This window comes from Puma concolor, chromosome B2, assembly GCF_028749965.1.
Source record: "Puma concolor isolate L17-30 chromosome B2, mPumCon1.1.hap2, whole genome shotgun sequence".
In the NCBI taxonomy this organism is placed as follows: Eukaryota; Metazoa; Chordata; class Mammalia; order Carnivora; family Felidae; genus Puma; species Puma concolor.
The window spans coordinates 144,154,494-144,170,888 of record NC_141671.1 but is presented as its reverse complement, the minus strand read 5'-3'; the positions used below and the strand labels follow the sequence as shown (position 1 = coordinate 144,170,888).

The window sequence follows — 16,395 nt, the reverse complement described above, 5'->3', positions numbered from 1 at the left end:
AGTGAACAGAGCATTAACTCTCCAGTTAGCTTTGGCCAATAGAGGCCAGCTGGATGCCAAAAAGAAAAAGAAAAAAAAAAAAAAAAAAAAGCCAGCGGTTTTAGATCTGTTGAAAACGTGCCAGGGATTCACCTCGCACTGGGAATGAATGCCACCGGCCTCATCATCACCCATGAGGCCCCAGACCCGACCAGGCCCCCACAGCTCTTCCCGGTTCTGGCTGCCAGGCTGACCCCCGGGGTGCTACTCCGGGGGGGAAACAGAGCTGGGGTCCAAGGATCCAAGTGGCCTGCTCCCCGCCTTCCTTCAGTTCTTTGCTGGAGGGTCTCCTTCCCCAGCCACGTCTAACGCTGTGTGTGCACGCGCTCATGGGCAGGTTCTCCTCTTCACAGCCAGAGCTTCCTCCTTCCCTTATTCCTTCTCCTCACTGACCTTGTTTGTTGTCATCTCCTCCCCTAGACAGCAAGGTTCACGACAGCAGGGATTTTGAATTATTTCCTTCAAGGTTGTATTCCTACTGTTTCCCAACAGTTTCTGGCCCATGGTAGGTGCTCAACAATATACTGAAGGAACAGGGGGGCACGGAGAACCACTACCGCGAGGATCCAATGAGATGTGCCATCTAAGAATTTAGCAAGCAGAGCTGCTCCACACACGTGGTGCTGTTCCACCATAGGGTTTCCAGCAATGTCAACGCACTTCTTGGTTTTTTTTTTTAAATTATTTTTAGTGTTTATTTTTGAGAGAGACAGAGGGTCAGTGGGGGGAAGGGCAGACAGAGAGGGAGACACAGAATCCAAAACAGGCTCCAGGCTCTGAGCTGTCAGCACAGAACCCGACGCGGGGCTTGAACTCATTTTTAAATTATTTTTAGTGTTTATTTTTGAGAGAGACAGAGGGTCAGTGGGGGAAGGGCAGAGAGAGAGGGAGACACAGAATCTGAAACAGGCTCCAGGCTCCGAGCTGTCAGCACAGAACCCGACGCGGGGCTTGAACTCGTGAACTGTGAGATCATGACCTGAACCGATGTCGGAGCTTGACTGACTGAGCCACCCAGGTGCCCCGCCAATGTACTCTGTGATTTTATTCATACTTCTCTCCTTTCTGCCTCCAACATTTGGTCTTGTTTTTGATGAAAGGTAATTTACCAGAATTATCTTGTTTTGATGTATGAAAGGTAATTTACCGGAATTAACAAGGCTCACCAAGGCAACGGCAAAAAGAATGAAACTCAAATTGTCAGGCACCCCAATTTGGGAAGTTTATCCAAAGTTTTAGATAAATATGAAGGAGATGGAAAAGCTGATCACATCCACAAGAGTAATTGGAAATTAGAAAAGCTTATTTCAGCTCCCTGAATACAGTTAAGGTAGACTCTAGATCCTGGGGTCTAACAGATCTTAGTTTATACTCTACTTTTATAATAATATGAATAACACCATTCAACCATAACAACTATCCTTTGCAATAAGCCAGACACTTGGTAAGTCCTTTATAAGAATTTTCACTTAATTCTTAAGATAATTTGGTAGAGATAATAACTTTAAAATATAATTTTTTTCATCCTTAGGGATTTTTGTTTTCCTTGTCTTTACTCCCACCTCCACACCCCCAAGTCAGCAGTGTCACTGCCTCAGCAGAGGGACAGGACACAGTGGAACACAACAGTCTTCCCAGCTGCAGGTTCCAAAGGCCCTAAGAACAGAGGGAACTCTAGGTCTACACCTGTGAGAAACACTGCACAGGAGAGACAAGGCAAGACCCGTTTCTCCCCTTGCCACTTCTGCCTCCAAAGCCTGGGGAAGATGGTCTGAGGTGGAGAAGTACAGGACAGAGTCTAGACGCAATGGAGAGTGCTGGAGACAGCCCGCATCATAGTGCCAGAGCCCCAGGGAAACGGCAAATTGACCGGAGAGGTACGAACAGCTATATGTTGCATTAGGACAGAAAGTGTCTGAACTTTGCAGAGATGCGTGTCCCATGAGAGTGTGGCAATAGCAGAATGGTTCCAGTGTGGGGAGAGGCGGCAGGAGGGCAGGATGGGGTCCCCCCAGGCAATGACATTACAAAGGTATCTCCACCCTCAATTCAGCCGTGAGGCAAGAGAAGGAGGTCTGCGAACTCACAGATGATAGTTTCACTTACCCAGTAGAATTGACACGATTGTGGTAAATTATTAATGAAAAATAAAGTTCTATTTTTTTCCACACCTGGACTGTGCAATGGAATTCACACTTGAGTTCATATGATTACTTGTATTTTACAGATGAGGGATCTGAAACATTAAGTAACTTTCCAAAGTTATGTAGCTGGATTTGATTGGGATTTGAGCCCAGACTCCCAATCTCTGGGCTATACCACTATTGCACTGAAACACATAAACTTCATAATCACATAAAACTGACTTTATTTGTTCACTGCATCTCTAATAGAAAACCCAACAAAATCTCTCTTCTAAAGATGAAACTTAAGGTAAAGCAAATACTGATAAGGGAAATGGGCTTTTATACAAAAGTCACCTTGAATCATAGAGGGATCCCAACAACCTCGAAATTAATTCATACATACATCCATCACCCCACAAACAACAGTAATTACACAAAAGCACAATTTATTAATACGCAATGCCACAAAGGTACTATGAAGTCATTAACATTTTTAAAAATTTTTTTAAATGTTTATTTATCTTTGAGACAGAGACAGAGCATGGGGGGGGGGGGGGTGGAAGACGTAGAATCCAAAGCAGGCTCCAGGCTCTAAGCTGTTAGCACAGAGCCCGACGCGGGGCTTGGGGCTCGAACTCACGAGCAAGGAGGTCATGACCTGAGCCAAAGTCGGACGCTTAACTGACTAAGCCATCCAGGCGCCCCAAAGTCATTAACATTTTTAAATGATCCATATTTTATTAATAACACAGCTGACATATTTTTAAACCATATTACAAATGTGAAGAAGACACCCAGTCTATAACAATGTTTGCTCATTTAAAGACCAAAGATAAATAAAGATCCCCTGAAAGCTCGCCAGCAGGGAATCCCTAATCTAGAATAAACTGGAGGTGTTGCAAACCAGGCATATAAAACACTCCAAATGTTTTAACTAAACTGCTAACCTGGAAATCAAAAGGAGATCTGTTTTAACCATTTTAAGACTCTGTCCACGACCACAGGGTTTTAGAAAGAGCCGGGTTCTTCAAAGTGGCTTAGTGCGGCCAGCCTCAGATAAAATTTTAGATCACAACCAGGGAGACTGAAGATGTCCGCTTTCTGTGAAACGTACTTTCTGTCCTGCAGGGGCAAGTCCCTAATAAACAAGTCTTTAAAAGAGACCTCAAACTGAATGTGTCTTCGTTTATCTAACATTACTCCCTAATATCCTCAAGTAGAGGAACGACCCTCCTCCGTGTTCTGACTAATGTATGTCCAAGTATTTAACTAGTTTTGATTTTTACATGAAGTTTTCAAACTACGGTCTCTTTATTGGCACAAGTTCATTTTTACTCTTAACTGTCCAATGAAAGTCAATGAAGAAATGAGCGTCTCATTTCTGACTCCCAGCACTGTGCCCTAACTGTACACGGCATCTACATCCACAGCAGCAACTACAACATTCAGTTAAAGAGATTCAAGGGGCGCCTGGGTGGCGCAGTCAGTTGAGCGTCCGACTTCAGCCAGGTCACGATCTCACGGTCCGTGAGTTCGAGCCCCGCGTCGGGCTCTGGGCTGATGGCTCGGAGCCTGGAGCCTGTTTCCGATTCTGTGTCTCCCTCTCTCTCTGCCCCTCCCCCGTTCATGCTCTGTCTCTCTCTGTCCCAAAAATAAATAAAAACGTTGAAAAAAAAATTTAAAAAAAAAGAGAGATTCAAGTGTTTTCGCCCACTAGACTAGAAATTATTTGAGAGGTGAAGAATATACATGCATTGTGCACCTACAGTATTTACAAGTTCTCAACAAAGCCTGTTGAATGAAAAACACACCCATGCACTTGAGTTTTGGTAGCACACTTAATATTTTCCATAAATATCCCTGGTATTTACGTATAATAATATTCTAATGTTAACCACAGACAGTAGGAAAATTAAATTTATTCCTTCTGTAACTAATAGTATATATTGTTTATGGATCCAACAAAAAGACTTTGGTGTAAATGCCAACAAACATTTTTAAATACCTGTCTGGGTGTGCCTGAATGGCTCAGTTGGTTAAGCGTCCCACATTTGGTTTCGGCTCAGGTCATGATCTCACGGTTTCAAGAGTTCAAGCCCTGTGTCTGGCTCTGTGCTGGCAGCATGGAGCCTGCTTGGGATTTCCCCCATCCCTCGCCTCCCCCCCTCGTGCTGTCTCTGTCTCTCAAAATAAATAAATAAACTTAAAAAAAAATTTTTAAACAAGTATCAGTCTGTACCATTCTTTTTTTTTTTATCTTTTTTTAACATTTATCCTTGAGAGACAAAGAGCATGAGGGGGGGAGGGGCAGAGAGAGAGGGAGACACAGAATCCGAAGCAGGCTCCAGGCTCCGAGCTGTCAGCACAGAGCCCGACGTGGGGCTCGAACTCACAAACCGCGAGATCATGGCCTGAGCTGAAGTCAGCCGCCTAGCTGACTGAGCCACCCAGGTGCCCCTCTCTGTACCATTCTTATTCAGACACGTGCTAATTCTTAGGAATATCATAGGCACATTATAGGAGCACAGCCAGCCTCTCACTCACAAAGCCATTGTCCAAAGCACACCCTTGCCTTTCATGCAGGAGTCCCAGATCAATCAATGCAATTATTCAAGGGTAGATTCTTCTAGTTCAGGGCTTATACTCAGCCTTTTCTCTGGCTTTAATAAATACTTGAAGAAAAATTTACTTTTTTAAGGCTTCTAAGGGGTCTTCCAAGGAAAGCTGAATAGTTCCTCAAAGGAAAACAGAAAAGTTGCATCTGATGAAATTCAAATTCACCAAAATTAATAGGTACATACTACACAAATAAGATTTAAAAAACTAGATTTACACAAATATCATAGATTATCTGAATCATAAAATAATTAAAAAACAGGATTCTCTTACATAGTATTCCCCTCTAGTGAATTAAAGTCATTTTTTTTAATTTTTTTTATTTTTATTTAAAAAAAAATTTTTTTTTCAACGTTTATTTATTTTTGGGACAGAGAGAGACAGAGCATGAACGGGGGAGGGGCAGAGAGAGAGGGAGACACAGAATCGGAAACAGGCTCCAGGCTCTGAGCCATCAGCCCAGAGCCTGACGCGGGGCTCGAACTCACGGACCGCGAGATCGTGACCTGGCTGAAGTCGGACGCTTAACCGACTGTGCCACCCAGGCGCCCCTAAAGTCATTTTTTTAACATTTATTTTTTTTTGACAGAGAGAGACAGAGACAGACCATGAGTGGGGGAGGGGCAGAGAGAGAGGGAGACACAGAATCCGAAGCAGGCTCCAGGCTCCAAGCTGTCAACACAGAGCCCGACGTGGGGCTCAAACCCATGGACTGCGAGACCACGACCTGAGCCAAAGTCGGACACCCAACGGACTGAGCCACCCAGGCACCCCCCTCCTAGTGAATTAAAATTGTCATCATTATACAGCCACGTTAGGAACATACTATACAAAGCAAATAAATCTAGGCTGAATACTGTGAACCATAATGATAAACACAATTGTATGGCCTGTTTTTTAGCCAACTAAAAGCAACAGGAAAAGTTAATAACCAGCCACAGCCACCTCACCACCATAACAGAGACCCATTTGCATACAATACAAATGACCCATTAACACAACACTGAAAAGTTACTGAAAACCACAAGCTGACAAGAAACTAAACAGTCTTTACTTGAGACTACTGATCTGATTTTCAGCATCACCTGAACCCAGTTAGACAGAAGAGTCCTTGAAACAAGAAACCATACTCACTGCTCACAGGTGCACTAGTGTGGCCCACCCGTTTTACAGCCCACAGATTTTAGGGATGAACCAAGAACACAACTCAGGTTCTGATTCTTTTTCCATCTTCCACACAGTGGTTCTCAAAGTGTCATGCCAAACCAGCAGCATCAACATCACCTGGGAGCTGGCAGAAATGCATGTTCTGGGCCCCACCTCCTGAATCTGAAACTCTGCGAAGCCCAGCAATTGTGATTTAACAAGCTCTCTGGGTGGGGGCTGTGATGCAGCCAGGGTACCACAGCTCTGCCATTAGTGCCTAAAACCTCAAAAACACCATCATAGCTCATAAAACATCCATATATTTCAGTAAGAATCCAATTTCTCCCTTAGATGAAAGCTTATTGTCACAGCCGTAATCTCTTTACAGCACAGATTGCTACTAAGGCAGAGAAGAGGGGAGTTTGAGGAAAAATAATTAATACTTGCATTTTAGAGAACTACCTATTACTTTCACAATACAAACTACAGAAACAGACATGAGATATTTTTATTTATCAAAAAGGGGAATGTTACAGATAGAGCAGTCAATACTAGAAGTAGCTTTAAATATCGGAATTTTAAAACACAATCTCCATATTCTGTGGTATCATCTTGGCTTTAAATGATTAAGACAAATCAATATAATGTAACTACAGATCTCCGTAATCTAAAACCTACTGGATTTTGGAGGCTGGGGAGGCGGTTACAAGGACATTGAATGTGCTTTACTCACTGGGAAGGACAATCACAAGACAAAGTAAGTCTGACACACCAACGAAAAGGCTATAAAATCTTAAATTCAACTCTTGACTCTAAAATCTTATGAAGGTGGGGAACGTAAGGAAGTGAAGAAAACCAGTCCAGCCCACAGGAGGCTAGGAGCTCTGCTTCCTTCAAGCTCCTGAGGGAAAGGGCACCAGCAAGCTTTGGTTAAAAGTACGAAAGTATCTATAAAGCAGCAATTGTTAAGAACTTCAGTGCTGCTTTTTGGTAAGTTTTTAGTTATTTTTGAAAATTAAAAACCATACTTTCTCTCCTTTGGCAGAAGAAAATATAGTGCTTCAGGCAGTAAAATAAAATTTTTAGTTTCTATTTGTAATCCTGCATGCATTAGTATTTTCCTATTGAAGTGCCACTATTTATAAGCATTAATTAAAAACACTTTTTTCATCTTACTATATACTTCAAAGCAAATTAAGAGAAGGTAGGTAAGTTTGGGAATCTGCTTTCAGGGCCCAGTTAATGACAATAAGCTTTTAAATGGGAAAGAAAAAGAAAAAGAAAAAAAGAACTTGTTTTCCTCCTCATTACAAAAGCAACAAATATTCACTACTCAAAATCTTGAGAATTCAAAACAGGCTAAAAGATGAAAGAGAAGTTCCTGAGTGCAACCACCATGAGATAGACAAATAGTATTCACACCCGTATCTACATTTTCAAGCCCTCTTTCCTGAATCTGCATTAGAAAATATATTTAAACTGACATTTAACTGGTACATTTCACACAGCTCATTAATTTCTGACTGTCAACTCTCTCAGGCAAGGATCCAAATCTCATTCTTACTTCCAGTGTAAAAGAGGTACACAGACACTACTGAAGTACCTGCTGAACTGGACATTTGGGATCCTACAAGGCAGTCTGGACTTCCAGACTATCAAATGTGTTCCAGAAGTATCTTAAAACTGATTGATGTAATAGAATAAGGGCAAAAATTCACTCGATGAATTAAAGAAAAAAAATAGACATTTCAAGACTTCCGCTCCTTATAGCAAGCCTAGCGGGCTTGAGAAGCTGCATCAGGAAGGAGCCCCCACTGTGCCCGGAAGAAAGCCTCCAATCCAGGGGCTACGACTTTGGTAAAGGCTCTTTGAGAGCGCGGATGAGGCCTTTCATGCTGACATCCCAAGTGCAGCGGAAGGACCTGGCTCTGAGATCCTTTGGAGTTCAAATGAAGGAGTCAGTGAATGATGAAGGGTATCGGCTCCCAGGATAAAGGTGCATTTATCACCCTCCTTAACCCTAAAGTTTATATGTCTCTTTGACACAAATAACCACTAACAGGTGATTTTGCATCCTGCCTCTACAGGTAATGACACTATATGACTCCATTTTCAGAGACTAAAAATAGCTTAGAAGAATTGAGTCATACTGAATAACACCCTCAAACACTGCAGTTACAATATCTAAAAATGAATAAGAAGGGCTAAATCTACCATGTGCTTTGAACAGTCAACAAGGGGGGTGGGGAAGCAAAGAAACCCCAATTGGAAAGTGAAATATGGCCACAGTCTGTTGTTTTGATAGCTTAAGGTTTGGTTTCTACTAAAATGCTTAACTACTTTGCTTTTTCACCCTTTTTCCCTCCAAAGAAGAGGTTAACGCTGTGCGTGCGCACGTTCCCTTCCTTCACTTTACAGTCTGTTATAAAGATGCCCTGACTCGGATTTTATTCCAGCACACACGGCAAGCCACCACCCCGAACCACCCGCAGGCTGAAGCACTTAAGTGCTGAATAAAATATTAAAAGGAAAAGACGAGCACACACATAAATAAACACCTCTGAAAACACACCACTGAGCACAAAAGGAAAGGCTCTAGAGAGGTCACACAGGAAGGGAGTGCTTTCTCTCCTTGGAGAAAAATATGTGCTGAGCCACGATTCCACTCTAGGCGTCTCCTCCAAACCCTGAGTTTGAGACCCTGGAGACTCCGAGTTCGAGTCTGTGTGCTGAACTGTGTGCTGGGGGAGGTAGGAAAGACTCCTGTATTGAGCTAGACACTGCGACCCCAAAAGGACTTCAATATAAAGGCCAAAGAGAGAACCTATTGTTCAAAAGCGGACAGCAAGGAAACCTGTTTTTTTCATAGGCCTGGAGTACAGGAGTAAGGGAAATCTCCCCAGACATCTGAGGTCTGTATTTTTGCCACCAGTATGGCTGGAAGCACTGAACCAGGAGTGAGAAAGTTAGAGTGACCACAAGAATGCAGTGTCCCTGGGAGACCGGCATAAGCAAAGACAAATTCTCTCTGGAAGACCTTGTAACTTCGATCCGGGCATTAAAATTCCCTCAGATGAAATTCCAAGGAAAATGAGCAAATCACAGAAACACACACACACAAGAAAACAAGGCACCATGAGTAAGAGTGAGCAGAACCAGATGGATGATTAGACTTCAGATACCAGAACAGACACAAACTATAAATGTTTAATATGCTGAACAGAAGCTTAAAAATGAGCTAAGAATGAGACTATTAAGAATGACGAGGCAGACTTGAAATAGAACCAAATATAATTTTTATTTATTTATTTATTTTTGAGACAGAGAGAGCGCAAGCCAGAGAGGGGCAGATAGAGAAGGGAAGCCACAGAATCTGAAACAGGCTCCAGGCTCTGAGCCATCAGCACAGAGCCTGACGCGGGGCTCAAACTCATGAACCGCAAGATCATGACCTGAGCTGAAGATGGACGCTTAACCGACTGAGCCACCCAGGCGCCCCATGGAATCAAATATAATTTCTAAAAACAGAATATAATTGAAATAAAAGTGATGGATAAAAGAGTAGATTATGCCCAAAGAAAGAAAAAGTAGTGAACTGCAGGTGAGAGCCAAAGAAATTATCCAGAATGCAGCACAAAGAAAACACGGCAGGTGGAAAGTAAAGAAGTTAGAGATGTGCTGGACCTTTTCGTGCTAATTAGAGCTCCAGAAAGAGAAAATGGGGAAGAGGGAATATTCATGAAATAACCATCTCTGGGAATTCTCTGCAACTGCTCTCCCCACTATGCAGCCATTAGCCACATGAGCCTATGTAAGTTAAAATTTAAAACACAGTTCCTTAATCGCACTAACCACATTTCAGATTCTCGTTAGTCACATGTGGCAGGTGGCTACCATACAGGACTGCACGGATGTAGAACATTTCCATCATCCTAGAAAGTTCTACTGAACTGTATTGTTCTAGATCTACTGAAATTCCCATCCTCGGACCCGACACACCCGGTAAAGTTCAAGCTGTGTATATACAATTCACACATGGGCACACTAAGGTAAAACTGCAACGTACTGATGATATGTACTAATTAGAACTGCAATGTACTAATGATATAGGGAAGGTCTTAAACAGGCAGATCATCTTAAATGGACATTAGACGGCTCACTTCTTAGAAGGAACTCTGAAAGCCCAGAGAAAAAAGGCGGATACTACCATCGAATATGCTGAGCTAAACTGTCAACCAAGAAACCTATCTTTCAAGCATAGGGCAAAATACATTTTCACACATAAATGATTTGCCAACAAGAAATCTTCCCCAATGGAAATTCCAAAGAATTCATTTTAAACAGAAGGAAAATTATCCCAGAAAGGAGTGAAATGTGAACAGAAATAGCAAAGATACAATAAAATTCGACTAAATCTAAATAAACACTAACTATGTAGAAATAAAAATAATGTCCAATTTTTGGTGGAAAAGAATGACAATACTGGGCAGTAGCTGACTATATTGGGGGACATGATTGGAGTTATATATCTTAAGACCTTTTTGTAATTCAAAAGGAGGGCAATGATATTGAGTAACTTCAGACTTAACTTAGAAATGGTAACATACACGCTTATGATAACCACTGGAAAAAAAAGTGACATATAGGACAAACCTTCCAAAAAACTGAGGTCAAGAGGAGTAAAATAAGAGGAAGGGGGGAAAAATCCTCAGTCAGTCCAGAGATGGTAACCAGAAATTCAAACATGTGAGCAAACACAAATAAAAACAGACAAAACTCTAGCCACAAAGATCACCAGACTAGATAAAAAGGTAAAATTCAGCTATAGGCTTTTATATCCAGGCAAATATTTACCAAAAGAAAGCTACTTGAAACCACATGAACTTCAGACAAAATTGTCTTTATGAGAAAACATACTACTAGAGATAAAGAGGGTCCCTTCATAAGGATAAAAAAAGTTCAAAGCACCTGGAAGAGGATACTAATTCTAAACTTAAAAAAATTTTTTTTTAACTTAAAAAAAATGTTTATTTATCTTAGAGAGAGAGCAAGCAAGGGAGGGGCAGAGAGAGAGAGAGGGAGTCAGAGGATCTGAAGCAGGCTCTGTGCTGATAGCAGAGAGCCTGATGCGGGGCTTGAACTCACCAACCGTGAGATCGTGACCTGAGCACAAGTCTGACACTTAACAGACTGAACCACGAGGGCACCCCTAAACTTCTTAAATTTCTTAAATCCAGCATTTTAATATCTCCATCAAGTAGACAACAGATCAGCCAGATACAACAGATTTTGTAAGGATGCACATGTGACCAGTATAATAAATTCAATCTAATGGACATACACAGAATACAAATATATACATCAATTAGCAGATATACATACTCTTTTCAGGAACAGATGGCACCTTTATGAAAACAGACTACAGGACAGATACAACGGTAGCCTCAACAAATTTTCAGGTATGGTATTACTAGCAATCAGATTCCCTGGTCACAATGCAATTAAGTTAGAAATCATTAACAAAAAGGTAAATGGGAACACCCTATACTTTTGGTAATCAAACACATTTCTAACAACTATGGGTTAAAGTCTCAGCAGTATGAGGTTTGTTCCAAACACCTGAAAACATAAGAACCAATAAAACTGAATTATTCGATTTCAAACACATGCTAGTACCTATGCTGTAGATGTGTATTGTCCATTGTGGATGTATACTTAAAAAGGGAAAGTTTACTAAAACGCAGTGAACAAGAAAGACAGTTTACTGCTGAAAACAGTTTTCTTCAGCCATCACTTATGTCACTGGAATATCTTTTACTCTTTCAAACTGGACAGCAAGGAACCCAGGCAAGAAAATTCAACATCCATTCGTGCAGTAACAGTTTATCAAGAGCCTTGCCTGTGCCAGTCACAGAGGATTCAAAGTGAGGAAATACACACAGACCCAGCCTCCTGGGGCTGAGAGCTTCCTACAGGAGTTGGTCACTAGACAAAATCACAGGTAAAATGGCAGCCCAGACGCACAATGTTACCCTGTAACAGAGGTCAGGGAGATCAGGAAAGGCTTTCTGGAGGAAGCATTGCTTTGAGCTAAGATAGGAGGTGTTAAAAAAAAAAAAAAAAAAAAGGTACCTGGAGGGAAGAAGCCAGAGAACAGCATTCCAGAAAAGAAAGGAACAGCACAGGCAAAATTTAAAAGGTTTAGGTGGGCAAAGGAAAACTATTAATTTTCATATAGTCAATATAGAAACGGCGCAACAGAAAACTCTGCAAAAATTTTATGCTTCCTCATCTATTCCTTCCTTAATAAAAAAGTGGTTGACCTTTTTACTGTCAGAATTTTTCTTTGACTACACAAATACTATCCAGATATTCTATTTAGTAAGACCCTTAAAAAATTACGTACACAAAATTGAATAGTTAGCATTTTCTGTACAGTTTTTAAAAATAATCAAAACCAACTTGAATCCCTAAAGCTCTATTAGGAAGATATTTCTATTCTTCCACTCAAAGAGGTTTTTGCTCAGGAGACATTACAAAGTATGGTTTCTGCTGTTCTCACTAATGTATATCATGGAACAGTCCTGAGCAATTCACTCATTTCCCACCAGTATTTTCAACACTTCGCACCCACTTAATTCAACCAGGTAAGCACGAGCACAAATGTTTAACTTTAAATATTGGAGCTAGAAAGTTGGGGGTGGGAATCCTCAGGGACTCTCAGAATCTTGTTATAATGATTACTCTTAAAAGTGATTATGTAAGCACAAAAGGAACCAAATTAGTTACCAAAGGTTAACTCTGACACGGAAATGACCGTGTTATAAGGCTGCGGATCAACTTCCATCAACTATTTTCATGCTTCTTTTGATACATATGGGCAAAAAAAGAAAAAATTTCTTTCTCATGACTTGATATATAAGACTTATTTCACTCCTAAATCCACCATATGACTGTGATAAAATACAACCCTCTGAGGTTTCTAGTAGAAGCCAAGGCTTAAACACACATATTAGCCCTTCACTGTATTTGTTAAGTGAGATAAGACTGGACTCAGAATAATGTACTTACTTAACAACTGAATTCAGCATCCTCCTGTGTGGCGATTAGAAACAGAGAAGATAATCTCTTTCTAATATGCAGTTACTGACTAACTTTCTTTGGCAGTGAAGAACTGCCCCATTAAAGTTTTTCTTCTAAAAGAGAATTTCTTTCTATTGGGAACATACCAGTGGATTTTGTTTAAAAAAAAAAATCACGACAGTTCAGAGATAACTGCATCTTGGGAAAAAAACACGTAAGAAGAATACAAAAGAAAATTATATTTGCAGACAACTAAAGCCATTCTCTGGTAAATTCAAAGGGAAACGCAACACTACCTCACACACCCAGATATCGTGTTTGTCATTACTTAAGGCTTCTAGCAAGAGCCTGAGCGCCCCGTGAGTCTCCGATTCCCTAAAATGTTAGAAGTCATTACTTAGCAAGCTACATTCTCACCACCTACCCAATTAAAGAAAGGGAAGGAAAAACCCCAAACTACTCAGATGTCTGCAAAGGCAGGGGTGTGGCTGCAGGGGCGAGAGGAAACCAAGGACAACTTTCCTCTCTGGCAACAATGAAAAAATGACCCTGGTTTGACACAAGAATCACTAGGAAGTAGCAAAACCAGAGAACTGGGGTAGGGTCCCCTTTTAACAAGTGCTTCTTTGCTCCTCCCTTCTTTTTGAGAATGGAAGTGGCTTGTCATCACGTAAACATGGGGCCGAATGCCATGTGCAATAGTGATTAGAAAGGTGCAGGGCAGACAGACTTGGAATCATGGGAATTCGCCTCGAGTAGTGGAGATAACAAAGTAGGAAGTGCTTACACATGCTTTAAGGCTTGGTTTAGTGAGGACACGTGCAAGTCAAGCTTACTACAAGAACCACTGTCCTTTTTCACTTTACAAAAAAACTCAGTTCGGTTTAATCAAACCAGTTTCATTACCCGGGTCCCACTGGAAGGAGGGGTACGGGAAACATGCATCAGCAGATCAGAATGCAAAATACCACCACACTGCCCACCACTGAACACAATCTACCACAAACAGCTTTTCAGGTTGCAAGATGAATGCAAAAGAGGTCCGGTAATTGGTGATTTCTGGAAGGGCTGGCAACAAACCTCAAAACCAAATCTCCTTAGAAATCCTTGGCTTGAGCTTTGTTTTTAAAGAGATCAACACAAAATTACATATGTTAAAAAGGTAGCAAGTTCTAAGACATCTAATAAAACCAAGGAAGAGTGCAGCCAATAATGTATTAACAAGCAGGTAATTATTTCCGTAACAGCAGACAACAGGTTCCCCGTGGAGAATCTTTTTTTCTTTTTTAAATAAACACTGCCCATAGTGTCAGAGCACAAAATGTAACAGACTGAAGTGACATCAGACAATCTGATCTTTCTAAGGGATTTCAAAATTTTTATCCTTTCCTAAATTATCCTGGAATCCAAAACAAAAACCCAACAACAACAAAAAATTAAGGTTTTCGCCAACCCAAAAGAAGCTCGGAGATTTCAAACATGAATATGGAAGAGGGTGCTGATGCTGTATAAAAGTGACATCACGAAAACTATTTGCAAAAGTCAAGCCATTCCTCAAACCACATCACTAGCTCTAGGAGGGGTCTCCTACCAGTAGTGCCCTATTCAGCGACTGTGACTTTCCCAGCTACTACTTTGCATGAAGAGCTAAAGAAAACGCCCCAGAAAGAGGCGGGGGGAGGGTGGCTTCGACACACTCAGGTAGCAAAGGGTGACCGCTAATTCCACGAACAATACCCTGAAATAAGCAAACCACTACTCTTGGCCAATTACCAAGATCGAGCTAAAGTTCCACCACGTAATTGGGGCCTGGGCCTTTTTTTTTTTTTTTTTTTTCAAGCAAACTGGTTGCTGAAAGCACAGTCATTTCCCTCTTCGTATTTTATTCACGCTGGAAATACCATTCAAACTGAAAAGGTAGCAAAACAAAAGGAAAAAACAACAACAAGAAAAACGAAGGAAGTGGAGGCGCGGGGCGTTCGGTGTGCGGGTTCCGTCCGCGACAGCACTGGCTCGCGGGCCGTCATTTGAAATGTCCAGTCCCGTCCGCCGGGGCTCGGGTCCCCCAAAACCGGCCCGCGCCGCTGGGGTCCCACCCTCCGGCGGAGGGAGGGGCGCTTCTCGCGGCGGCGGCGGCGGGCAGAGGACGCCACTCGGGGCAGGACCGGGGTATCCCGGCGGCCGGACGGCTGCCCCAAACGAGCTCCGGGGCTGAGGGAACTTTCCCTCCCTCCGGCCCAGCCGCAGCCCACGCTCAGGCGCAAACTTTGCAGACGCCGCCGCTGGCGTCCGGGGTCCCGCCCCGCGACCCTCCCGCGCCGCGCGCCGAGCCCCCGAACGTCCGCGCCCCGCGTGACTGGGCCGCGCCGCCGCCGCCGCCCGCGCCCCCGGCCCCGACCCTCCCCCGCGCCGCCGCGGGCTCCAGCGGCCGGCCGGCCGGGCCTGCGCCGCGCGCCCCTCACCTTGGTGGCCATGGCGGGCGGCTCCCCCGGCCCGGGACGGCCGGCTCCTCTCCCGCGCCGCGGCTGTCGGCCCGAGGCGGGCGGGTGAGGGCGGCGGCGGCGGCTACGGCTGGGCCCCGGCGCTGCGGCGGCGGCGGCTCCGCCTCGGCCCCGAGTCTCGGCGCTCAGGCCCCGCCGCTGGGCGCTCCGCGACTCCGGCCGCCGCCCGCTCCTCCAGTTCCTGAAACTCCCCGGCTGCGCGGCCCCCGCCCCTGCCGGCCGAGCCTCCCATTTACCGCGGCGTGCGCGGCGCGGCCGGCGGAAGCGCGCCCGGTGCCCTCGGCCGGCCCGGCCTCCTCTCCCACTTTCCGCCCCCGCCCCGAGCCTCCGCCCGGCCCGCGCCGCCGCCGCCGCCTCCTGCGCCGGGCGCCCTTTGTTCCAGCGCCGGCCGCGTCCCGAGAAGCGGCCGGGCCTGGGTCGGCGCCCCGCGTGGCTGCCCGCGGGAAAACTTCAAGGGGTGTGAGGATTCGCTTGGGTCCCCCTGCCTGGAGGACCGGTCCGACTGCCTCCCGCAGGACCGCGCCGTAGGCCGCGTCCGAAGTTTCTTGTGGCCGGTGCACCCGGTGCACTCCACGCCCTTCTGGCAGGGCCAGAGTCACCCACGGGGATCTCTGCTCCGCTGGCGAGTGATGTGGAGCCGGTTGTGCTCTTGACTGCGTAAAATAAGTACTAAAAAGCCAGGGTGGAAGGAGGCAATGGCTTCCCGGTCCCACTGGCCCTGGGGAGGGAGCAAGATGGAGTCACTCATGTCAAGTAGTGACCCAAACAGGAAAGCAGCCAAGGGCCCTGCAGCTGTGACCAGCTATCTCCCAAACCAACACAGACTGGCCGCACTGAGGGCTGATAAACAAGAAGGCCACAGAACCTGGAAGAACCAGGGGCCG

The 16,395-nt window shown here is 44.2% G+C and overlaps 1 protein-coding gene across 2 annotated transcripts in view; it reads right to left on the bottom strand.

Annotated features, from left to right (window-relative positions):
• Positions 1 to 15,851, bottom strand: part of SNX9 (sorting nexin 9) — a 127,678-nt gene extending 111,827 nt beyond the window's left edge. The window contains exon 1 of one of the 2 annotated variants that reach the window (XM_086708233.1): positions 15,473 to 15,851. In XM_086708233.1, coding sequence (XP_086564359.1) covers positions 15,473 to 15,484 — 12 coding nt within the window. In that variant the 5' untranslated portion in view covers positions 15,485 to 15,851. The remainder of the gene's footprint in view (positions 1 to 15,472) is intronic. The other variant, XM_086708232.1, reaches the window with a different exon arrangement.
• Between the last annotated feature and the right edge of the window lie 544 nt (positions 15,852 to 16,395).